The sequence below is a fragment of the Chlorocebus sabaeus genome, chromosome 1, assembly GCF_047675955.1.
Source record: "Chlorocebus sabaeus isolate Y175 chromosome 1, mChlSab1.0.hap1, whole genome shotgun sequence".
Classification (NCBI taxonomy): Eukaryota; Metazoa; Chordata; class Mammalia; order Primates; family Cercopithecidae; genus Chlorocebus; species Chlorocebus sabaeus.
Window position 1 is genome coordinate 9,902,563 of NC_132904.1, and position 21,882 is coordinate 9,924,444.

A 21,882-nucleotide genomic window follows, 5' to 3' on the forward strand; every position below is an offset into this window, starting at 1 on the left:
AGTCCACACCTCACTGATCTTGTGAGGGCTGTTACGACACCTGGGGCAGGCAGGCAGCATCGCGCAGGGCACAGAGGCCCCCTAGACTCCACGCAGCGGGGCCTCACCATCACACATGTGGCTTTCCAGCACCAAGGGACAGAGGCCCAGGAGCAGGGCCTGCCATGGCAATGGCCCCCATCCCCACACCCTGCTGGCATCCCCGCTCAAGGCTCCTCATACCCAGCCCCCGCTGGTCAGACCTCACCAGCGTCTTCTCCCCTCCACAGCTCACCTAGACTCTTCCCCCAGGGAGCCCTCCTGGACTGAGCAAGTGCTGTGCCAGAGCCCCTCTCCCTGTCCATCAGACGGTCCTAAGGTGACCTGAGCTCTCCCTGGGATGAGGGTGCACCCAGGAGGGGTTCAAGTTTGAAAAGATGGTGGGGCTGAGCCCCGGCAGGAATGCTGGGAGCCAGGGTTCCCACCATGGGGTTTCCAGACAAAATGGCATCAGTCAGCACCCAGAGAGCAGGTACAAAGGCCACACTGTGCGCCACGCAGCATAGGCCGGGCCTTGCCCTGTGTGCTGCCTCTGTGGGGACCGCTGCTTCCCTTCCTCTTCAGATTGCTGGCTCCTTCTCAGTGCTCAGTAACACCTCCCTTGAGGCCGGGTGCTGTGGTTCACACCTGTAATCCCAGCACTTTGGGAGGTGGAGGCGGGTGATCACCTGAGGTCAGGAGTTCGAGACCAGCCTGGCCAACATGGTAAAACCCTGTGTCTACCAAAAATACAAAAACTTAGTCGGGCGTGGTGGCAGATACCTGTAATCCCACCTACTGAGGAGTCTGAGGCAGGAAAATCGCTTGAACTTGGGAGGCGGAGGTTGTGGTAAGCCGAGATCATGCCACTGCACTCCAGCCTGGGTGACAGAGTGAAACTGTCTCAGAAAAAGAAAAAAAATAATAAAAAAAAAAAACACCTAGGCCCTCCCTAGCTTCCCCTTAATTAAGCCAGGACCCCCTACATTCTCCCTTTCAGCCCATCTGTACCCTCACCACTCTCACCCAGTCTGTGATGATGCCAGAATGCCTGGCACTCGGCAAAACAGCCATTCATAACCAAGGAGAGGGACACAAACTGCAAGTGTTTATTGCAGAAATCTGGCCAAGATTCCAACTGCAGGGCCCCGGCACAGGGCTGGGCAGGTGAGATAGGGAGAGGTGGAGGAAGCGATCTGGCCCAGGGCCTCAGAGCTGTGAGATGATGCTGGGTGCCAGACTGCAGGTGAGGCCTGTGCCATCTGGTTCCACATTCAGGGCCTTCACTATGCCATCCTGTACCACCATGGAGAACCTGCCGGAAAGAAGGGCCCAGCCAGCTGCCTCAGTCTGGGCTTGGAGGCTGGGCATAGAGACAGGCGGTGAAGAGCCAGGGGCCCAAGAGAACTCCAGAGAGGACTCCCCGACAGAGGACTCTCCCCACAGAGGACTCTCCCCCACAGAGGACTCTCTCCACAGAGGACTCTCCCCCACAGAGGACTCTCTCCACAGAGGACTCTCTCCACAGAGGACTCTCCCGACAGAGGACTCTCCCCACAGAGGACTCTCCCCACAGAGGACTCTCTCCACAGAGGACTCTCCCCACAGAGGACTCTCCCCCACAGAGGACTCTCTCCACAGAGGACTCTCCCCACAGAGGACTCTCTCCACAGAGGACTCTCCCCACAGAGGACTCTCCCCCACAGAGGACTCTCTCCACAGAGGACTCTCCCCCACAGAGGACTCTCTCCACAGAGGACTCTCTCCACAGAGGACTCTCCCGACAGAGGACTCTCCCCACAGAGGACTCTCCCCGACAGAGGACTCTCTCCACAGAGGACTCTCCCCACAGAGGACTCTCTCCACAGAGGACTCTCCCCACAGAGGACTCTCTCCACAGAGGACTCTCCCCACAGAGGACTCTCTCCACAGAGGACTCTCCCCCACAGAGGACTCTCTCCACAGAGGACTCTCCCCGACAGAGGACTCTCCCCACAGAGGACTCTCCCCACAGAGGACTCTCCCCACAGAGGACTCTCCCCACAGAGAACTCCCCGACAGAGGACTCTCCCCACAGAGGACTCTCCCCACAGAGGACTCTCTCCACACAGAGGACTCTCCCCGACAGAGGACTCTCTCCACAGAGGACTCTCCCCCACAGAGGACTCTCTCCACAGAGGACTCTCCCCACAGAGGACTCTCCACACAGAGGACTCTCTCCACAGAGGACTCTCCCCACAGAGGACTCTCCCCACAGAGGACTCTCCCCACAGAGGACTCTCCCCCACAGAGGACTCTCTCCACACAGAGGACTCTCTCCACAGAGGACTCTCTCCACAGAGGACTCTCTCCACACAGAGGACTCTCTCCACAGAGGACTCTCCCCACAGAGGACTCTCCCCCACAGAGGACTCTCTCCACAGAGGACTCTCCCCACAGAGGACTCTCCCCACAGGGGACTCTCCCCCACAGAGGACTCTCCACTTTTACCTCTTGAGACGTCGATTCCCAAAGATGGACACTAACGAATCATCTAGTAATAAGTCTGTCTCCTAAGAAGAGACAGAGAAAAGTATCAGAAATCCCTGAAGAGGCCAAGGGCCCCCACTGCTCCCCACACGACCATGTTCCTGTGGTGGTCAGGGGAACACTCACCTTCCCAAAGGCCCCAGTGGGATCAGCCAGGAGCCGAACCTGCAGAGAAAGTAAAGGTCACAAGAAGAATATCCTACCTGGCCCTGACTCCCTGCAGGCCCCACACCTCACCTTGCCTTCCGCCTTGTGGGCTCGGCCCCACTCGCCAGTCACAAAGGCATCATTAACACTCAGACAGGCCAACACCTGGACTCCTTTGGCCTTCAGAGCCTCAGCCTGCTCCACAAACCCTGGTAGGTGGGTCTGGGGAAGGGGAACAAAGGGTTGGCAAAGTGATAACTGCATCTGCCCCCTAGCCCACCCTTCATCTCCAGGCCCTCCTCACTGCTCTGCCTCAACACCTTTGATCAGACAATGAGAGCTGTCTAAACCACTCTATTTCCTTTTTGCCTTGGCCACTAGGAAGCTCAGAATTAAACCTAATGCCTTATGGTCCAGACGTGAACTTTCCATGGGCAGAACTATGTCTTAGTTATCTGAGTTCCAAGCACCTTCCAAAGTGCCTGTCATTTAGCAGGACCAACAGGGGTGCTGGATTTAATTGCGATATGTTTTTCTTCAACATTTCTGGTACTGTTCCCTTTTTGCAGTCTCTATTTTTTTTTTTTTTTTTGAGACGTGGTCTTACTGTTTCGCCCAGGCTGGAGTGCAGTAGCACGATCTCCACTAACTGCAACCTCCGCCTCCTGGGTTCAAGCAATTCTCTGCCTCAGCCTCCCCAGTAGCTGGGATTACAGGCACTCGCCACCACGCCCAGCTGATTTTTTTGTATTTTTAGTAGAGACAGGGTTTCATCATCTTGGCCAGGCTGTTTTTGAACTCCCAACCTTGTGACCCACCAGCCTTGGCCTCCCAAAGTGCTGGGATTACAGGCGTGAGCCACCGCATCCAGCTCTACTTGTTTTCTGATGGCACTGAAATGCTTTTTAGGAGTCCTGTCAGGACTATGTGGAGGACTTAAGAACAACACAAAAGATCCCAGGTCCTGATCTTCAGAAGGGGAAGGGCCTCACCTTGGAACATCCAGGCGTGAAGGCCCCGGGAACTCCAAACAGCACACCCTTCTTGCCCTTGAACAGCTCTGCCAGGTTCACCTTGTTCCCTGGCTCCCCTTCAAACACCTCCACTGCAGGGATGGCATCTCCCACCTAGAGGGAAGGACTCCAAGGTAAGGGGGGTGAGGGAGCAGGACAAACCATAGGCAGGAAGGTGAACAGAGCGCCTGGCAGCTGGGCCTTCAGAAGCCGGGGCTGAAACCCAGCAGGATGCTCCAGCCCTGTCAGAGTTTCCAAGGGTCCTCCCTGCCCGCTCACACCGGGTTACCCCATATCCTCTAGGTTTCAAGATGGCCTTGCTCCTTTTAAGGGGCCATTGGTGACAACAGAGAAAGGGAGGGAAGGCTTCCCCTAGTGTCACAAAGGGTTGCATAACATGCTGTCTGTTACAGGAAAGGAGTGGGATAAAATGGGCAGGGGCTAGAGGGCTGTATTTGGGGGTGAGGAGGAGTCCCTGACAACATGGAGGGGGAGGATCTTGGCCAGGTCTGAGGGTCCCACCCTCAAGAGGAGGAAGAGGGAGGGCAGCGGCAGGTGGAACGTTGGGGGAGGTTGTCCAGGCCCCTACACCCAGAAGGGGTAGAACAAAAGAAGGAATCTTTTGAAGGGGGAAGGATCCGCCCCTGGAGTATGTGAGGGCTTCATGGGGCCAGAGTGGGTAGGGAGAGAGAGTCTGAGGTGGTGGAGTCTCTGAGGAGCCCAAAGGTTGGCAGCAGGATGAAGTAGAAAGGGAATGGGGTCTCACAGGGTTTGGGAGGAGAAGGGGGAAGGTCCAAGACCCCGGGGACGGTTCCAGGAGGTGAGTGAAAGACGAGGCAGAAAGGTGGGAATTCGCCATGGGAGGAGGGGAGGGCGGAGCAGGATGGGGGAAGCCCCGGCGGGGGCGCTAAGGGACAGCTGTTTCAGAAGATAGGGGAAATCAGGCCAGGAGCGGTGGCTCACACCTGTAATCCTAGCACTTCGGGAGGCCGAGGCGGGCGGTTCACCTGAGGTCAGGAGTTCCAGACCAGTCTGAACAACAGGGTGAAACCCGGTCCGTCTCTACTAAAAATACAGTAGCCGGCCGTGGTGGCTCCCACCTGTAGTCCCACCTACTCAGGAGGCTGAGGCAGTAGAATCGCTTCAACCCGGGAGGCGGAGGTTGCAGTAAGCAGAGATTGCGACACTGCATTCCAGCCTGGGCGACACAGAGGGACTCCATCGCAAAAAAAAAAAAAAAAAAAAAAAAAAAAAAAATGTCTTGGAACTGTCCCGGGAGGTGAGGTCCCCACGATTGGCGAGAAGGGTGGGCAGCCAAGAGGGCCTTCTGAAGGGATGAGCGGGACGGTCGGCGGGGAGGGGTCTGGCAGGCAGGAAATAAGGCGATATTCCCAGACCAGCGCGACGGGGGTTGGCATGGGGGTAGTGGGGGATCTCAGGCCCGGCCGGGCCAGCGGTCACCTTGATCGGGGCCATGGCTGCAGCGGCTCTGCTGAAACTGCGGACCCCGCCAGACGCCCACCCTCCTTCACTTCGCCGTCTTGCTGCTGCTGTCGCTGCCACAGACTGACGGGCGGCCCCACCGAGTATATAGCCCGCTGAGCGTCTCAGGACGCACACGCCGGCTAGTCCCATACCCGCCCTACGACCACTTTCACTCCGCCCCCTAGCTGAGGCCACCGCAGCAGGCGGGGCACGGCTGGAGGGACCGCTGCGACACCCTGCGGAAGGCGGGCCTGGGCCGCCTCCACTGCGCAGGCGCGAGCGGCCACGCGTATAACAGAGCTTCCGGGACCCTCGTCTCATTTGCATCGGGGGCTGGCTGGACAGCAGACGCAATTACAAATTGGGCAGAGCTTTCGGCAGTGGGGCAGCTAATTTGCATATAAGAATGAGGTGCTGCTCGGCTTCCACGGGTCTAATTTACAGATAGGGCAGTATTTCTGCCCCTTAACCGAAAGCGGGGTACAGAAGACGACGGTGTTAGGCGCCTGTGTAGGAGTAAAACATGTTTATTTTGCATTCAACGAGAGCCCCTGCATTGCAGCTATTTTGCATATGATTTGCATCTTACGACGGATTTGTGCCAAAAAAAAAGCTGGGCGTGCGCTGTAGGAACCTGCTGCTGAGACGCTTCCGGTAGTGGCGCGTGACCCAACAGGTCTTTCACCTACATAGCTCAGCTCCCGCAAGCACGAGAATTTCCAGTAAGTTCGCCACTTCCGGTTCTCCTAGCCATCCAATAGCATCGAGTGGAGCATCCCCGGAAGTGACGAAGCGGAGGACGCCCTCTTTCCGGTTCCGGCCTGACGGGAGCCTGTTCGGCGATATGAAACTGCTCACCCACAATCTGCTGAGCTCGCATGTGCGGGGGGTGGGGTCCCGTGGTTTCCCCCTGCGCCTCCAGGTATCACGGCGGGCTTCCCTTCTCGGGTGGGATGGTGGGCCGAGGTCCAGTGCTTGCCTAAACTCCTCCGCCCTGCCAGGCCACTGAGGTCCGTATCTGCCCTGTGGAGTTCAACCCCAACTTCGTGGCGCGTATGATACCTAAGGTGGAGTGGGCGGCGTTCCTGGAAGCGGCCGATAATGTGAGGATCCTTACCCCGCCCAAGCATATCCCGGGGAGTGCGGGGCGGGCACACCTCAGCCGGGCTGAGGCGGGAGTTCGGGATGCCCGGAGATAATTTCGCCTCTTGCCCACAGTTGCGCCTGATCCACGTGCCTAAAGGGCCGGTTGAGGGATATGAGGAGAATGAAGAGTTTCTGAGGACCATGCACCATCTGCTGCTGGAGGTAAGAAGCGGCCCATCACTTGCTTCCTGGGCCACCTGCCTCCCTCACTGAGGCTGCCAGTGCTCAGCTCTGTCCCTCCCTGCCCGCAGGTGGAAGTGATAGAGGGCACCCTGCAGTGCCCGGAGTCTGGACGTATGTTCCCCATCAGCCGCGGGATCCCCAACATGCTGCTGAGTGAAGAGGAAACTGAGAGTTGATAGTGCCAGGCGCCAGTTTTTCTTGTTATGACTAATATGTTTTTGTTGATGTATACCCTGTTTCCAAATTCTGCCGTGTGTATCCCCAACCCTTGACCCAGTGACACCAAACACACAGTGTTCTTGAGCTCGACATTATATATTTTTTTCTCATTAAAGGTTCAAAACCAAAAGCGGTTTCTCTTTGCAGCAAATATACATTAAAATAGAGTCTCTGTACAGCCAAGGGCTCTGGGCCCTGGCTTGCCCCATGTCCCTGCGCCTCCCTGGCCAAACCCAAAAATAAATATAGTGTTATTGCTCTGCAGGGCATAGAGGCAGTGCTCTCCTACCCCCTGAGGAGGCTGGGTGGGAGCTGATGGGGAAGCCCTGGCCACCCCAGGGGTCCAGGGGCTGGAGCCTGCTTGGAGTTATTGCTTCAAGGGGGGGCACTAATGCCCAATGCAAATGATGAGAGGAGGAGCGAAGGGGTATGGGCCTTTGCTCTCCAAGTCCCACTCTGCTCTGAAGAGGGGGTAGGATTAAGCAGCAGCAAAAGCATCACCCACTGGGAGACTGTGGCCTCCATCCCCTTCCCTCCCTGAGATAGGCTTCTGCCTCCCACACATCCCCTGCAGCCCCCTATGGCTTCCGCAAGGCCCCCTACACTCTGGGGGCACGTTATGGCTTGCAAGGGGCAGTACTGTGCCCAGAGCCTGGACACACATTCCCAGTTTCTGACACCCCCTAGGAGGGGGGAGGGGAGGGCGTGGGGCCTGTTCCCAGGGGCTGATGGCATTGCCCTGGCCTTGCCAGCAGGCTGTGGCACTGCCCAGACCCCAGCTCCGCCCCAGCCCTTGGGGCTGACCCCATGCTAGGCAGGTCCTGCCAGAAACCCCACCAGGACCACCCCTTGCCTCAGTCCATCATGGCCTCGAGCATTTCCAAGAAGAGCTTGTGCATGGGCACCTTGCCTTCCAGCTTCACCCCATAGAAATGGGCCAGCACTTTGCCTGCTGTCTGGCGGAGGAGCGGTAGCGTGAGCAGCAGCCTGCCCGCCCTCCGCCGCTCAGCACCCCCTCCGGGGCCAGCCCGGCCGGCTTCGTACTCCAGCAGGGCCTCGTGCAGAGCTTCTCGCAGCTGCTCCACAGCCTCGGCATCTTCGATGTGCACAGAGTCTGCAAGAAGAGAGGAGCATGGTATTGGCCTGGGCTATCTCTGGCAAGGGCACTCCCCACATCTTGAACACTGATGGATGGGGTCTAAGGAGGAGCCAAATGAGGATTTGTTGATTGGCTGATTGAGGGGCACCACTCACTGCTCCAGCACGTGGGCCACCTTTTCTCCCTCAACTGTGGCCACCTTGTACCGTCCCCATCTTCCCTCCCACTAAACTTGACCTTTCTGCATTAGCATGGCACTAGGGCTCAAAATCCTGTGTGCAGTTTGGAGCCTGCACTTGGCTTCCTTTTTGAGTTTGAGCAAATCATTGTTCTTCCCTAAGCCTCAGTTTTCCTTATCTGCAAAATGGGACTGTGTCACCATCACTGAGTTAAAAACCTGAAGAGCTTATGGAGACACCTGTCCGTGCCTGCTCCAGACTCACCTGAATTGGCAAGGGCCAGGGCCTTCAGTAGAACGTACTCCTCTCGCTCCAGCCGCAGGGCCTGCAGCCGCCGCACCAGTTGCAGCAGGGCAGCCCCCAGTTCCCCCAGACCAGCTGCCCGTGCCCCCTCTTCATCCAGGACTAAGTCCTCAGCAAAGGCCAGCTCATCCTGCAGTGGCAGTGAGCGCTGGGCCACACCCAGCACCAGCACCTCCATCCACACACTCTGCAGTACTGACATCTGGTCAGACAGCGACAGCGATGAGAAACCTAGGGGGCAGTGGGGAGTGGGCCTGGCTGAGCAAGCGCACCAGAGCCGGGCCTGTTCAGGGCAGCCCCAGGTCACCTGGGCCCTTTACCTGGGATGCTCTTGGCCCAGCTGATGGTGACCACAATCTCTCGGTCAAAGAGGTCACAGAGGGTAGCCACGGCTGGGAGGTGCCCATCAGGGCCCGCGGGGTCAGGCATGGCATAGAGCTTCTCAGGCTCAACCACCAGCAGATGAGACACCAGTGCATTCACTGGGGCTGCGGTGACAATTAGAGGACAAGAGTCAAGCCTCAAGGGGTCAAGCATCTTCCCAGAGTTGCTCCCCCGTGGCCTTCCTCAGTAGCAGCTGGCCAGTGACTTCCCTCCGGGAAGAGCACTGTCTCCCAGGGAAAGCCCGTGTGTTTGTGGACAGGCTGTGAGTGCTGGAAAATCGTCCCTGTTCCCCATCCTACTACTTTTCCCAATGCAGGGAAAGGCATTTTCACATGTCTTGGGGAAATGAGTGAGTGAAGAGACGAAGGGGAAATACAGGTCCCAGTGCCAAAGGTTAACTATGACGCCACACATAGGCCTCCCGTGTCCTAGCCCCAGGGACCCACAGTGCTCTCACCTGTCTTCCGGGGGCCGCCAGCGACTGCCAGAGGCCCAGCAGGGAAGGGGCCCGGGAAGGGCAGTGGGTCCACCTCTGGTCGCCGCTTGTACTTCTGCCGCCCACCCCGGACGCGGTCCAGGCGCACTCCTTGAATTGTAGGACAGATAGGACTGTGACTGCAGTGCTGTGGGCAGGGTGGGGCTTACTCTCCAGAGTTGTCTTTCCCCAGTCCACTCACCAGAACTCCCAGGCCTCACGCCCATCCAGCCCGGGCCCCCCAACTCCCCCAGCCCTCGCCCAGCCCCTGCCCAGCGCTCACCCTCCTTGAGCATGCCCACCCGCAGGCACTTGGTGAAGCGGCAGGCCTGGCAGGCCTTGCGTCTCCGCTTGGTGATCTCACACTCGTTGGAGGCCGGACAGCTGTACTCGATGCTCCCTGCCAGGAAGAGGCAGGGCTCCAGAGGCAGCCTCCCAGGGTCGAGAGGGGACCCAGCTGACAGGAGAACCCTGACTCTCCCCGGACAAGCACAGGTCTGGGGGTATGGGGAGGAAAGGGAGAGCAGGCAGCCATGAGCGGGCAGGGAGGGGAGTGGTTGCTGGGTGGGGAGACCCTGCCTAGATGAGGGAGGAGCTAGAACAGGCAGAGGGGCTGCATCTCGGCCCCAAGCCTCATCTCTGGCCACAGCCCTCATCTGCTGATGAGGCCACAAAGGCCACAAAGACCTCTGCGTTGCTAAATCCAGTTGTCAATTCTCAGTCCTCATGTTACTTGGCCTAAAAGAAGGATCTAAGGCCGTTGATCACTTCCTGCTCCTAGAAACACTTAAACACTTTCTTCTTTTGCTTCTAGGACACCATACACTGTGGTTTTCCTCCCACCGCACCAGCCACTTTGTGGTTTCTGTGCATCTTCCCAAGCTCTTCCATCCAGACTGCCAGGGTTGTCCTTGGAGTTCATCTCCAATCCTATGGCGATCTTCTCCAGCTGTGGGGCTCTCATGTTTCTACCTCTAGCCTGGACCTGCTGTGAGCTCCAGACCCATCTCTCCAGCTGCCTCCTCGACATCCTGCATGTCTAGAAGGCATCTCGGACCGAACACAGCCTACGTGGACTCCACGTGTTCACTTGCCCAAAAAGAAACCTGGGCAGAATCTCTAGTTCCTCGCACACCCCACATCCAAGCCACCGACACATTCTGGTGGGTTTTACCTCCCCCTAGGTCCAGAATCCACCTCCTGCTCCTGGCAACTACTTCCACCTTTGACCCGACAGTCACTGTCACCCCACCCCTCGCTGGCCTCCTGCTCTGTCCCTGCTTGCTCCAGTCTGTTCTCAACACAGCGGCCAAGAGGGTTCTATTAAGCCTCTATCACACCCTGTACTTCCTCTTCTCAAAACCCTCCAGGGATTTCCCTGCTCTGAGTCCAAGCCAAAGCAAACCCACGTCCTCCCAGGCCTGTGCCCCTGCTCCTTGCCACCTTTTGACCTCTGCTCCTTGCTCTCGCCTCCTCCATGTTCCTCCAACAGGCCCTGCCTGGAGCTCTGGTCCTGAAGTTCACACAGGGTCCCTCACCTCCCTCTGCTCACTGTCACTATGGAGGTCCTCAGCACTAGTAACGTGGTGCTGGCGGCCCTCCCGGCCTCACAGGGCCTCACAAGGACCAAATGACACAGCTAGACAGCAGGCCAGCAGCACATTTCTCCTCGCAGTGCGTTTTCTCCTACCCCCTACTTGGGCTTCTACACTGAGCTCAAGACACCATGGCCGGGCGCAGTGGCTCACACCTGTAATCCCAGCACTTTGGGAGGCCAAGGCGGTCGGATCACCTGAGGTCAGGAGTTCGAGACCAGCCTGGCCAACATGGTAAAACCCCATCTCTACTAAAAGTACAAAAATTAGCCTGGCATGGTAGTGGGCGCCTGTAATCCCAGCTACTCAAGAGGCTGAGGCAGGAGAATCACTTGAATCTGGGAGGCAGAGGTTGCAGTGAGCCGAGATCATGCCACTGCACTCCAGCCTGGGTGACACAACAAGACTCCATCTCAGAAAAAAAAACTAGCTGGGCATGGTGGTGCATGTCTGTAATCCCAGTTACTCGGAAGGCTGAGGCAGGAGAATTGCTTGAACCTGGGAGGTGGAGGGCGCAGTGAGCTGAGATCGTGCCATTGCACTCCAGCCTGGGCAACCAAAGCGAAACTCTGTCTCAAAAAAAAGGCCGGGCGCAGCGGCTTACGCTTATAATCCCAGCACTTGGGGAGGCCAAGTCAGGCAAATCACAAAGTCAGGAGTTTGAGACCACCCTGACCAACGTGTCTACTAAAAATACAAAAATTAGCTGGGCGTGGTGGCGTGTGCTTGTAGTCCCAGCTACTTGGGAGGCTGAGGCAGAAGAATCGCTTGAACCTGGGAGGCAGAGGTTGCAGTGAGCTGAGATCGCACCACTGCACTCCAGCCTGGGCAACAGAGCAAGACTCCACCTAAAAAAAAAAAAAAAGAGGCCGGGCGCGGTGGCTCACGCCTGTAATCCCAGCACTTTGGGAGGCCGAGGTGGTTGGATCACGAGGTCAGGAGATCGAGACCATCCTGGCTAACATGGTGAAACCCCGTCTCTACTAAAAATACACAAAAATTAGCCAGGTGTGGTGGTGGGCGCCTGTAGTCCCAGCTACTCCGGGAGTGTGAGTCAGGAGAATGGCGTGAACCTGGGAGGCGGAGCTTGCAGTGAGCCGAGATCACGCCACTGGACTCCAGCCTGGGCGACAGAGCGAGACTTCGTCTCAGAAAAAAAAAAAAAAAAAGACAAGCCCTCTGGAGCCTCAGAACCAGCACCTCCCCTTCCTGCACATACCACAGCTGTAATAAGACAAGTCTGTGCCACTCACTGTTGCCCAGCTCTCCCCTCTGCCAGGAGGAAAAGTGCCTGAGGGCAGAAACAGCCCTGCTTCAGCCCCAGCTGTGTCCCCAAGGCCTGGAACACTGGCCAGGACAGAAAAGCATAGGTCTGTGCCGAGCAGGGACTCTGGCTACCACATACCTTTATGACCTTGGGCAAGTCCCATACCTAACCCCTTGAACCCTCAGTTTCCCAGCTGTAAAAGTGCCCCGAATTAAAGGGGGTAATATGGGCAAAACATCTAGCATGGTTCATAACACCTAAGTGCTCAATATACAATTCCTATTCACAGCCAGCACGCAATAAATATTTGTCAAGAGTCAACATACAGTGAGGGGCCCCAGGGTAGGTAGGAGACATCTGCACCCTGGCCTGCTGGCTCACTGGTCTTCAGAGCAGGAAGGGTGCACAAAGTGTTAGATCAGTGAATTTTGGCCAAGTTAAAACTTGCTGGATTGGCTGGGCCCAGTGGCTCACACCTATAATCCCAGCACTTTTGGAGTGTGAGGAGGACAGATCACCTGAGGTCAGGAGTTTGAGACCAGCTTGGCCAACATGGTGAAACTCCATCCCTACTAGAAACACAAAAATTAGCCGGGCATGGTGGCAGGTGCCTATAATCCCAGCTACTTCGGTGACTGAGGCAGGTGAATGGCTTAAACCCGGGAGGCAGAGGTTGCAGTGAGCCACGACCGCAGGCACTCCAGCCTGGACAAGAGCAAAACTCCATCTCAAAAAAAAAAAAAAAAAAAAAAAACTTGCTGGAATGTCACAATCAGTCATTTGGCGTCTGTCCAAAGTTTGGTGTTACTAGTAATAAGCAGAGGCAGCAGTCTTAACATTGAAGAGCTCAGCTCTGGACCTATACTGACCCAAGTTCAAATCCTGGTTCTGCCATTTCCTAGTTGTGAGACTTCAACAAAGTTTCAAATGCCTCTCTTAGTCTCACTTATAACAGTACTGACACCTTAGAGGGTTGCTATGGGGACTAACTGAGATCATAAAAGAACATAGTACCTAGCACAAGGTAAGCACTCAAGACTTTTTTTTTTTTTGAGACGAACTCTCACCCTGTTGCCCAGGCTGGGAGTGCAGTGACACGATCTTAGCTCACTCCAACCTCCGCCTCCTGGGTTCCAGCGATTATCCTGCCTCAGCCTCCTGAGTAGCTGGGACTACAGGTACCCACCACCACGCCTGGCTAATTTTTGTATTTTTAGTAGAGACAGGGTTTCACCATGTTGGCCAGGCTGGTCTCAAACTCCTGACCTTATTATCCTCCCATTTCAGCCTCTGAAAGTGCTGGGATTAAAGGTGGGAGCCACCATGCCTGGCCTTTTTTTTTTTTTAATTATACGTATTATGGCCCCCAAAGTAACCAATGGTTACATAAAAGCAGAAATAATGGAAATAATAGGTGCTTCCCAGGCAATGCTTACGTCAGCATCTTGCTCATTCCCCCGAATTCTGATAAGCTTTCCTGAGTGAGAAAAAAATTAGTGACTTTTAAGAGCAGAGATGCCTGTCTTTTTTTTTTTTTTTTTGGAGACGTGAGTCTCACTCTGTTGCCCAGGCTAGAACGCTGTGGCACAATCTCAGCTCACTGCAACCTCTGCCTCCCAGGTTCAAGCGATTCTCCCGCCTCAGCCTCCCAAGTAGCTGGGATTACAGGCACTCACCACCACACCCGGCTAATTTTTGTATTTTTAGTAGAGACGGGGTTTTACCATGTTGGTCAGGCTGGTCTCGAACTCCTGACCTCGTGATCTGCCCGCCTTGGCCTCCCAAAGTGCTGGAAGTACGGGGATTACAGACCATGAGCCACCAAGCCCAACTTTTTTTTTTTTCCCCGAGACGGAATCTCGCTCTGTCACCCAGGCTGGAGTGCAGTGGTGTGATCTCGGCTCACTGCAACCTCCGCCTCCTGGGTTCAAGCAATTCTCCTGCCTCAACCTCTCAAGTAGCTGGGATTACAAGTGCGAGCCACCGTGCCTAGCTAATTTTTTGCATTTTTAGTAGAGATGGGGTTTCACCACGCTGGCCAGGCTGGTCTCAATCTCCTGACCTGAGGTGATCCACCCACCTTGGCCTCCCAAAGTGCTGGGATTATAGGTGTGAGCAACCATGTCCAGCCTCGCCTGTTAGTCTTTTTAAAGTTGGGTGCTAAACTATGATGTAGCCCCTCTCAAGCACTGATAAAAATCTGCCTTGTTTTGGGAGGCCAAGGTAGGTGGATCATTTGAGGTCAGGAGTTCAAGACCAGCCTGGCCAACATAGTTAAATGTTGTCTCTCCTAAAAATACAAAAATTGGCCGGGCGCGGTGGCTCACGTCTGTAATCCCAGCACTTTGGGAGGCCAAGGCAGGTGGATCACAAGGTCAGGAGATCAAGACCATCCTGGCTAACATAGTGAAACCCTATCTCTACTACAAATACAAAAAAAAAAAAAAATTAGCCAGGCATGGTGGTGGGCGCCTGTAGTCCCAGCTACTCGGGAGGCTGAGGCAGGAGAATGGCGTGAACCCGGGAGGCGGAGCTTGCAGTGAGCCGAGATTGCAACACTGCACTCCAGCCTGGGTGACAGAGCAAGACTGTGTCTCAAAAAAAAAAAAAGCACAAAAATTAGCTGGGCGTGGTGGTGCACACCTGTATTACCAGCTACTCAGGAGGCTGAGGCAGGAGAATCTCTTGAACCCAGAGGCAGAGGTTGCAGTGAGCAGAGATCGTGCCACTGCACTCTAGCCTGAGCAACAGAGTGAGACTCTGTCTTAAAAAAAAAAAAAAAAATTTAAAATCTGCCTTGTGTTGGTGCTGCTTTGGGAAAATTAAGAAAAAGGGGACATGTTCTATGCTGGGGAGAGGTGAAAAGCTGCCAGAAGCAAGAACAAAGCTTAGGAACAGAGGCTGCCTTGGACTCTTTCAGAGCCACTGTAGAAGGTGCTGGGCCTAGAGTACCCAGGTGGTACCCTGAGCTCACTCACATCCATTGCAATGCATCAGTACACCCAGTGCGTTTACCATACTTCTCAGGGAAAGGGTGTCTCTGGGAGGTAGAGACCCTGGAAACACCAGATTGCCAGCCTCAAGTGGTGCCACAGCCATCTGGGGGCCTATTGCACCCAGAGAGTGCAGGGCAAAGGGCAGGGGAGTGGGCTGGGGGCTCACCCTGGATGGTCCTCTTGAAGAAGGCTTTGCAGGCCTCACAGGATGCCACACCATAGTGATAGCCAGAGGCCACGTCCCCACAGACCAGGCAGAGGCGCTTGGGCAGGGAGCTGAGCACCAGCTTCCCACCGCCCTGCTCGCCAGGCCCAGCCCCCTCCCCATCCTCCTCTTCCTTATGGCCTGGGAGGCAGCGGGTGGGAGCTGGACCAGGGGCCAGTGCCACAGGAGGCTCGGTCTCCGTCTCTGAAGAACCCTTTGGACTGTCGGGGCTGGCCGGTTCTGCCTTGATGTAGAGAGGCTCAATGCCCACCACCTGGCTGGACATGGCGCTGGTCACCTGCAGGGAGAGACCCGTGGGTTCCTAGGGAGGCACTGGGATGGGGGATGGGCGACACCCTGCCACACGGGTTGCCCAACCTCGGGCCTAGGGCCAGGCTTCCAGGCCCAGCAAGGGGGGAGGAATGGGGGCAGAGTCCAAAGAAGGACTGCCCAGTAACACTGCCCCGCTCCCAGCTGTTGCCATGGAAACAGAGTCTTCAGGGCCAGTAACTGACAGCTGGTCTCTCCCTTGGGAACCTGGGGGAGGCTTAGAAAGGCCCTACTCCCACCCAGTCCAGGGAGCAGGGTAACCGTAGCCCCCAGGCAACCTTCAACCCCACCTGGAATCCCTAGACAGGGGCAGGATACTTCCCAGTTTTCTCCAGATGTTGGGGGGACCTCTGAGACCCTGCCCTCATGTGGATATTCTGCATTGGAGAGCGTGCACTGAAGCCCAGACCCAAGGCCAGTGGACGTGCTCACACCGAGTTCACACACTCCACTCACCGAGGTGCTCAGGGGCCCCACAAGCCCACGCAGGCTCGCTCTCTGCTGGGGGTTTTCACATTCGCACCGGCCTTCCCAAACCCGTGCTCACTCCTGCTCACACCTGTGCTCACATACTTCTCCTGGAGCGCACACCCCATCTGCGAACTCAATCAAGGCTCATGATCACACGCACTCTCACTAGGTCCCCACATCCACAAGCACAGGCACGGACTCATGAAAACACCGCCAGAGCTTTTCACACCTGACACGCGGCTGCCCTCCTGCCCCAGCATGCCGATTCCAGGCACACGGCGGGTGCCGCTCCACCTCCTCCAGACCGGCCTGCAGGTCCACTCTTATACTCCCACTGTCGCAGAGGCCGCCACCTCCCGGGGCGCCGCGTACCACCCCCCCAACCTGCGCACACCTCTGGGAAGTTGCCTAAAGTTGCTATGCCTCCCCACCCCGCCCGCGGGAGACCTCTACCAGGTTATCAGGAAGTAAGTGGGGAGAGCTAAGGAGGAGGAAGTTCTCCCCTGCCGGTGCGATGACCTTTGACCCAGAGAGGAGGGTGGCCCCAGGCCCCTTCGAGCGCCCCCACGTGGTCTTCAGAGCCCCTTCCCCGACACAGAGCCCTCCCCGTCTTCCACCCGGGCCAGCCCCAGGGACTTCGGCAAGTGGGGGATTGAACCCTGCCCCGGGGCGGGCCGGATCGGAGGCCCAACCCTGACCCGGGTCAGGACCCGTAGCCAGAGCCAGATCCTGCCCCAGGCCGGCCCACCAGGACTCAGACGCCGGATCCCGCTTGAACCCTGACCAGTCCGGCCGTCGACTGGGTCCCAACCGTGGCCCGGACTGGCCCCAGAGCCGGACCCCGCCTGCAGCCCGCCCCGCCCGCCTCCCTGCCGCGCTCGCACATGGCCCCCGCGCCCCGCCCGCCCACCCCCGCGGCAGCGCTCCCCTCCGCCCCCGGACCTGGGGCTCCGACAGGGCGTTCGGGCAGGCATGGGGGCCGAGCGGCCCGGAGTGCCGGGGTGAGCCGGGGGCCGCGGGCGGCCCCTCCTCCGCCGCCTCCTCGGGCCGTGCCGCCCCACCGCGCCGCGTCCCCTCACTCGGCGGCGCCGCCGGCTGCTTGTAGGACACAAAAGGACATCGCGGCCGCTTCCTACTCCGCTTCCTCCAGCTGACAGCGGGGGCGGGGCCGGCCGTGCGCATGCAAAGCAGGGGGCGGGGCCCGGGGTCCTATGCTAATCAGACCAGCGGGGCGGGCGGCGCCTGCGCGCCCGTACGAGTCGGGGCGGAGCCGGCAGCGCCAGTGGGCGGGCCTTCGCGCAAGTCCCGCCCCGCAGCCTGCCGAGCCACTGCGGCGCACATGCGTACGCGGCCCCTGGGAGGGGCGGGGCCGGAGACGCGGAGGGTTGGGGGATTAGAGTCGGGAGCGAGTGGGGCCAGAAGCGCTCTTTCGTAACGGAGGAGGTGGGGCGCGCTGTGCGCGCGAGGAGTGGAAGGCTGCAACCGCGGAGCCGAGAGACCACTTACATATGAAAACGCAAGGGCGGGACGAGTGGAGAGGCTGGACCTGCTACCTATGCTTGAGGGGCGGAGCCTAGCGCGCCGTCGCGATGGGGGAGGTGCTGCCCCCTTCCCCCTTCTCTCTTCCCCCTAGCCACTTCCCCCAAAGCGACACCAACTGGGCTCTCGAACCGTAGACCCAGTAGCCCCACAGAGCTGCGGAACTCGGGGTGGGTGAAGCCGACTTAAAACATGCAAGAAGCCCTGGATTGCGAGTCCCGGAAGGTAGGGCCGATAGGGCCCGGACGGAGAAAGCTCAAGGTCACTGCGGTGACCGAATGAAGGTCACGGGGAAGGGCGGGGCCACGTGCGTCCGCCTCACGCGGGCTGCCATGCACTGACTCACGGACCATGCATAGACTCTTTTATTTCTTTAGGACTCAAATTCCACTCGGATGGGTTCGGGCTTGGGTCTGGGGACCGGGCAGGCACAGGGCTGGTTCGGGTCGCTGCTGGAGCCCAACGTGGCGTTTTTAATTCACGTACAGCCTCTTGCTCCGGCGCTTCTTGAGCCCCTCGATGTATCGCTGCAGCTCCTTAGTCAGGAAGTGGTCCCTGCCGATCCCTAACTGGTAGCCTAGGAGGAGGGCAGAGCTCGTCTCAGGGCAGTGAGCAACCGAAAGGTCTCCCCACCAGCGGCGCCCCATATGTAGTCCGAGGAACCGCAGATGATTCGGGGTAGCAGCAGCGCAGGGCACTCAGGTCTCTGTTAGCCTGGGGAACTTTGCATCTCTAAGGGTGCTGAGTGTTAAGGTCCAGGCTAGGGAAGACGTTGCAGGCCTGAACTAGGGCGGTGTATCGAGCAGTTTGGCCACCTTCTGGACCAGCCACCCGCTCTAAGCCATCAGCTGGCCCTTTATCACCACTGGGCTTTCCTACCCCAGCAGCAGAAATTCACCCACATAATCCACTGTCCAAAGGCTCCCCAACCAGAGGGAGTTGAGGCCACACCAAGGCGGTTATCCCACTGGGCAGGTGGAGAAACAGCCACAGAAAAGCCTCCCTCAGCTAGAGAGGGCCTGCACTCAGCCTGGAGCCCAGGCCTCTGCCCATCACCACATGTCCCCCACTGGTTCTTCCTGTGCCCAGTCCCTCAGCTTTTAACTTTTATGGGGCCCTTGGAATACTTGTGAGTGCCAAGGGCATCTGACAAGACATAAGGCACCCTGAAACCCCACCCCTTGGGCCCCAGCCCTGCAAAATCCACCAGAATCTGTCGTGGTAGCTCTTGGGGGTTGGCGGGGAGCTCACTCCGGAGGGCTTTGGTGAGGATTTCCAGAGCTTCATTCTCCATGAGTTCCATCAGGGGCAGCGGCAGCTGGAGAAGCAGCAAGAGGCTTAGGCGTCCAGGGGACGTCATCTCTGCCCACAGCTGAAATGCCCCCACCTGCTCCCTGTGGCCCCCAAACCCCCAACCAGCCTTCCTGCCCGCCCCTCCACCCTGCCAACCACCCCCAACTTCCATATCCTATCAGCAACCCCCAACTTGCCTATCCCCTACCCCACTGAAACTCCCAGTCTCCCCAGCCCCTCCAACCCTGCTCTGCTGCTCTGCCCAGTAGGCTCGATGGGGCGTGTGCTTCGCAATATTGAGCGATGACATTGAGGAAGACTTTTCTGGGAGAAGAGAAAAAAGGGTCAGTCATCTGCAGACTCCTGGGCCTTCCCTGGAGCAGAGGAGATGGGTAGGCACCTTGTGAGAGGGAATGGCCTTCAGAGACCAGCTCCTGGTGCAACCGAAAGGTCTCCCCACCAGCGGGCGCCACATATGTGGGGTCAGCATGGGACAGAGGTTACAACCCTGGGCTTTAGAGCCCCACCCACCTGGTTCCAGTTCTGACTGCCCCACAGTGTGACACTTAGGACTAGTGACTGACACTCTCTGACCCTCAAGTTCTTCATCAGTAAAATGGGGTAATAAAAATAGCTCTTGGCTGAGTGGTGGGTCATGCCTGTAATCCCAAAACTTTGGGAGGCCAAGGTGGGCAGATCACAAGGTCAGGAGTTTAAGACTAGCCGGGCCAATCTGGTGAAACACCATCTCTACTAAAAATACAAAAATTAGCTGGGCATAGTGGCAGTCGCCTGTAATCCCAGCTACTCAGGAGGCTGAGGCAGGAGAATTGCTTGAACCGGGGAGGCGGAAGTTGCAGTCAGCTGAGATCACGCCATTGCACTCCAGCAAGGGCAACAGAGTGAGACCCCAACTCAAAAAAAAAAAAAGAAAAGAAAAGAAAATAGCTCTTTATGCAGGTTGTGAAGTTTGAAGGTGACAATCCAGTTTGAAGGTGACAATCTGGGGGAAGCCCCGTGCCTGGCACACAGCAAGTGCTCAATATGTGACCATTGTTATACTGTTATTGGTTCTGACTCTCTGATGAAGTGGTTTGAGGGGGTGCCAGACAGTGTCCAGCGTGTAGTAGAGGCTTAGAAATTGTAACCAGCAACTGACTAATGGAAAGACATACACCTCCTCAACCAGCGCAAATCATAAGACAAGGCGGGATGATTCCATTAAAAACACAGGTCTTGCTGGGCATGGTGGCTCACACTTGTAATCCATTGGGAATCCGAGGCAGGAAGATCACTTGAGCCCAGGAGTTTGAGACCAGCCAGGGCAACATGGCGAAATTTTCTCTACAAAAAAATAAAAAATTAGCTGAGCAGGGTGGTGCCGGCCTGTCCTCCCAGCTCAGGGTGGTGGGGGTGGCTGAGGTTGGAGGATCCCTTGAGCCTAGGAGTTTGAGGCTGCAGTGAGCTATGATCACAACACTGCACTCCAGCCTGGGCGACAAAGCAGGACGCCGTCTCTAAAAAACAAAGGCCGGGTGCAGTGACTCAAGCCTGTAATTCCAGCACTTTGGGAGGCCGAGGCTGGCGGATCACTTGAAGTCAGGAGTTTGAGACCAGCCTGGCCAACATGGTGAAACTTCGTCTCTACTAAAAATACAAAAATTAGCCGCACATGGTGGCGCACGCCTGTAATCCCAGCTATTCGGGAGGCGTTGGTTGCAGTAAGCAGAGATCGTGCCATTGCACTCCAGTCTGGGCGACACAGCGAGACTCCGTCTCAAAAAAAAAGAAAAAAAAAAAGGCGGGAGGCGGGAGGATCACTTGAACTGCAGTGAGCTATAATCGCACCACTGCACTCCATCCAGCCTGGGCGACAGAGCGAGATCCTGTCTCCAAAACACAACAAGAAAACCCCGCAGGTCCTACCGCGGGATCTTTGCGCAATTTATTTGGTGCGTCCTTCGCCGGACTCTGCGCGCCACGACTGAAAGGCCTGTTACAACGCCTGCCCGGGAGGGGGCGCTCCAAGAATGCCTGGCGGATTTAAAGGGCGAAAGATTCGCGCTGGCGCCTCTCCCAGGGAATCCTAGAAACTTGGATCCCATCAGCTTCCCCCCATTTTACAGCTCCAGAAATTGAGTCCCCGGCTAGCTTATTGCCCCGCGAGCGCCCACGGCCTGGCGAGGCCACACTGACCGGCCTCGATCTGGGATGTGGTGTCCTTCTCCCCCGAATTGATTTCCATGGAGCTGCCGCGGTGCAACTCTAGCTCCACCAGCGCGTGCTCGTCCATTTCCTCCGGCTTGTGGCTGGCCTTGTCCCCTAGGTCCAACGAGCGGCTCCCCGGACTGTACCACCCGCGGGTCTTGCTAATGCTGCGGCCCTCCGCGTCGAAGCCCTCGCAGACCTCGGACAGCGGCATGTTCAGCTGTGCCTGGGACAGCGTGGTCGTGGTCCACAGGTCCCGAATGTCGCTGTGCACGCTCTCCTTGTCCGAGTCATGGCGGTCGGAAGACTTGAGCGACACCTGTGGGCCACATACAAGGAGGGAGCCAAGGGTCGCGGGTGGCTGGAGCCGGAAGGAAGAGCAGGCTGGGGATCTGAGCCGGGTCCGGGCGGGGATCCCGTAGAGCGTGGGGTTGGTTGGGTGGGGGCTGCGGGAAGCCAAGGCTGAGTAAGAAATCGCGCCAGGGACCCGAGTCGGACCAAAGGTGGGTTGGGAGCGGACAGAGTAAGGGGTCCGGGGAGAGGTCTTACTTTCGAAGGCTTTTCCTCCATGGTTCTGCCCCAACGGACCCAGACGCCACAGGCCTCGGGACGAGAAGGGGGTCAACGCTCCAGGAAGGGGGCGGGGCAGGTCCTCTCGCGCCGGGAGAGTTCAAACGACAGCCCGCCACGCGAGATGCCATCCTCTCTCCCCTGCCTCTCCACCCCCGCACCCCACCCCCCAAAGTGTGTGCAGAGGCTGGAGACGCACAGCCCATCCCGGCTGATCCCCACGCGGGA

At 57.5% G+C, this 21,882-nt stretch overlaps 4 protein-coding genes across 7 annotated transcripts; 1 reads left to right on the top strand and 3 right to left on the bottom strand.

Annotated features, from left to right (window-relative positions):
- Positions 1–1,103: 1,103 nt before the first annotated feature.
- Positions 1,104–5,456, bottom strand: PRDX5 (peroxiredoxin 5). The gene is made up of 6 exons (XM_007993960.3): positions 5,169–5,456; positions 3,687–3,821; positions 2,785–2,916; positions 2,674–2,712; positions 2,509–2,570; positions 1,104–1,333 (listed from the first exon to the last, which is right to left on the bottom strand). Exons 1-6 carry the CDS (start codon positions 5,340–5,342, stop codon positions 1,228–1,230), a joined length of 648 nt encoding a protein of 215 aa, XP_007992151.2. The 5' UTR covers positions 5,343–5,456; the 3' UTR covers positions 1,104–1,227.
- Positions 5,457–5,509: 53 nt separating this feature from the next.
- TRMT112 (tRNA methyltransferase activator subunit 11-2) lies at positions 5,510–6,870 on the top strand. Its single transcript, XM_007993947.3, has 4 exons — positions 5,510–6,114; positions 6,194–6,295; positions 6,411–6,500; positions 6,590–6,870. The coding sequence occupies exons 1-4, from the start codon at positions 6,037–6,039 to the stop codon at positions 6,695–6,697; spliced, it is 378 nt and encodes a 125-aa protein (XP_007992138.2). The 5' UTR covers positions 5,510–6,036; the 3' UTR covers positions 6,698–6,870.
- On the bottom strand, positions 6,818–17,207 carry ESRRA (estrogen related receptor alpha). Of its 3 annotated transcripts, none has more exons than XM_007993902.3 (7): positions 16,987–17,207; positions 15,205–15,541; positions 9,464–9,580; positions 9,163–9,291; positions 8,642–8,809; positions 8,283–8,552; positions 6,818–7,854 (listed from the first exon to the last, which is right to left on the bottom strand). In XM_007993902.3, exons 2-7 carry the CDS (start codon positions 15,527–15,529, stop codon positions 7,595–7,597), a joined length of 1,269 nt encoding a protein of 422 aa, XP_007992093.2. In that variant the 5' UTR covers positions 15,530–15,541; positions 16,987–17,207; the 3' UTR covers positions 6,818–7,594. The 3 variants fall into 3 exon arrangements, with proteins under 3 accessions (XP_007992093.2, XP_007992125.1, XP_072871127.1); XM_007993934.3 differs by lacking the exon at positions 16,987–17,207 and adding an exon at positions 16,274–16,844; XM_073015026.1 differs by lacking the exon at positions 16,987–17,207 and adding an exon at positions 16,030–16,130.
- Positions 17,208–17,932: 725 nt separating this feature from the next.
- Positions 17,933–21,754, bottom strand: CATSPERZ (catsper channel auxiliary subunit zeta). Of its 2 annotated transcripts, none has more exons than XM_007993884.3 (5): positions 21,634–21,754; positions 21,073–21,403; positions 19,121–19,200; positions 18,835–18,901; positions 17,933–18,160 (listed from the first exon to the last, which is right to left on the bottom strand). In XM_007993884.3, the coding sequence occupies exons 1-5, from the start codon at positions 21,652–21,654 to the stop codon at positions 18,057–18,059; spliced, it is 603 nt and encodes a 200-aa protein (XP_007992075.1). In that variant the 5' UTR covers positions 21,655–21,754; the 3' UTR covers positions 17,933–18,056. The 2 variants fall into 2 exon arrangements, with proteins under 2 accessions (XP_007992075.1, XP_037855064.1); XM_037999136.2 differs by having other exon boundaries at positions 18,791–18,901.
- Positions 21,755–21,882: the final 128 nt, after the last annotated feature.

What these genes read in the sequence shown, in the direction of transcription:
- PRDX5 (XM_007993960.3), bottom strand. Translation starts at nt 5,342, where the DNA reads ATGGGACTAGCCGGCGTGTGCGTCCTGAGACGCTCAGCGGGCTATATA. An exon ending in CAGCCATGGCCCCGATCAAG is followed by an intron (nt 3,822 to 5,168) that starts GTGACCGCTGGC and finishes CCTTCCCTCTAG; the next exon opens with GTGGGAGATGCCATCCCTGC. An exon ending in TCACGCCTGGATGTTCCAAG is followed by an intron (nt 2,917 to 3,686) that starts GTGAGGCCCTTC and finishes CCCCTTCCCCAG; the next exon opens with ACCCACCTACCAGGGTTTGT.
- TRMT112 (XM_007993947.3), top strand. Translation starts at nt 6,037, where the DNA reads ATGAAACTGCTCACCCACAATCTGCTGAGCTCGCATGTGCGGGGGGTG. An exon ending in GTTTCCCCCTGCGCCTCCAG is followed by an intron (nt 6,115 to 6,193) that starts GTATCACGGCGG and finishes CCGCCCTGCCAG; the next exon opens with GCCACTGAGGTCCGTATCTG. An exon ending in TGCACCATCTGCTGCTGGAG is followed by an intron (nt 6,501 to 6,589) that starts GTAAGAAGCGGC and finishes CCCTGCCCGCAG; the next exon opens with GTGGAAGTGATAGAGGGCAC.
- ESRRA (XM_007993902.3), bottom strand. Translation starts at nt 15,529, where the DNA reads ATGTCCAGCCAGGTGGTGGGCATTGAGCCTCTCTACATCAAGGCAGAA. An exon ending in GGTGGGCATGCTCAAGGAGG is followed by an intron (nt 9,292 to 9,463) that starts GTGAGCGCTGGG and finishes CTACAATTCAAG; the next exon opens with GAGTGCGCCTGGACCGCGTC. An exon ending in TGGCGGCCCCCGGAAGACAG is followed by an intron (nt 8,810 to 9,162) that starts GTGAGAGCACTG and finishes TTGTCACCGCAG; the next exon opens with CCCCAGTGAATGCACTGGTG.
- CATSPERZ (XM_007993884.3), bottom strand. Translation starts at nt 21,654, where the DNA reads ATGGAGGAAAAGCCTTCGAAA. An exon ending in CACATCCCAGATCGAGGCCG is followed by an intron (nt 19,201 to 21,072) that starts GTCAGTGTGGCC and finishes CTCTTCTCCCAG; the next exon opens with AAAAGTCTTCCTCAATGTCA. An exon ending in CCTCACCAAAGCCCTCCGGA is followed by an intron (nt 18,161 to 18,834) that starts GTGAGCTCCCCG and finishes CCCTCCTCCTAG; the next exon opens with GCTACCAGTTAGGGATCGGC.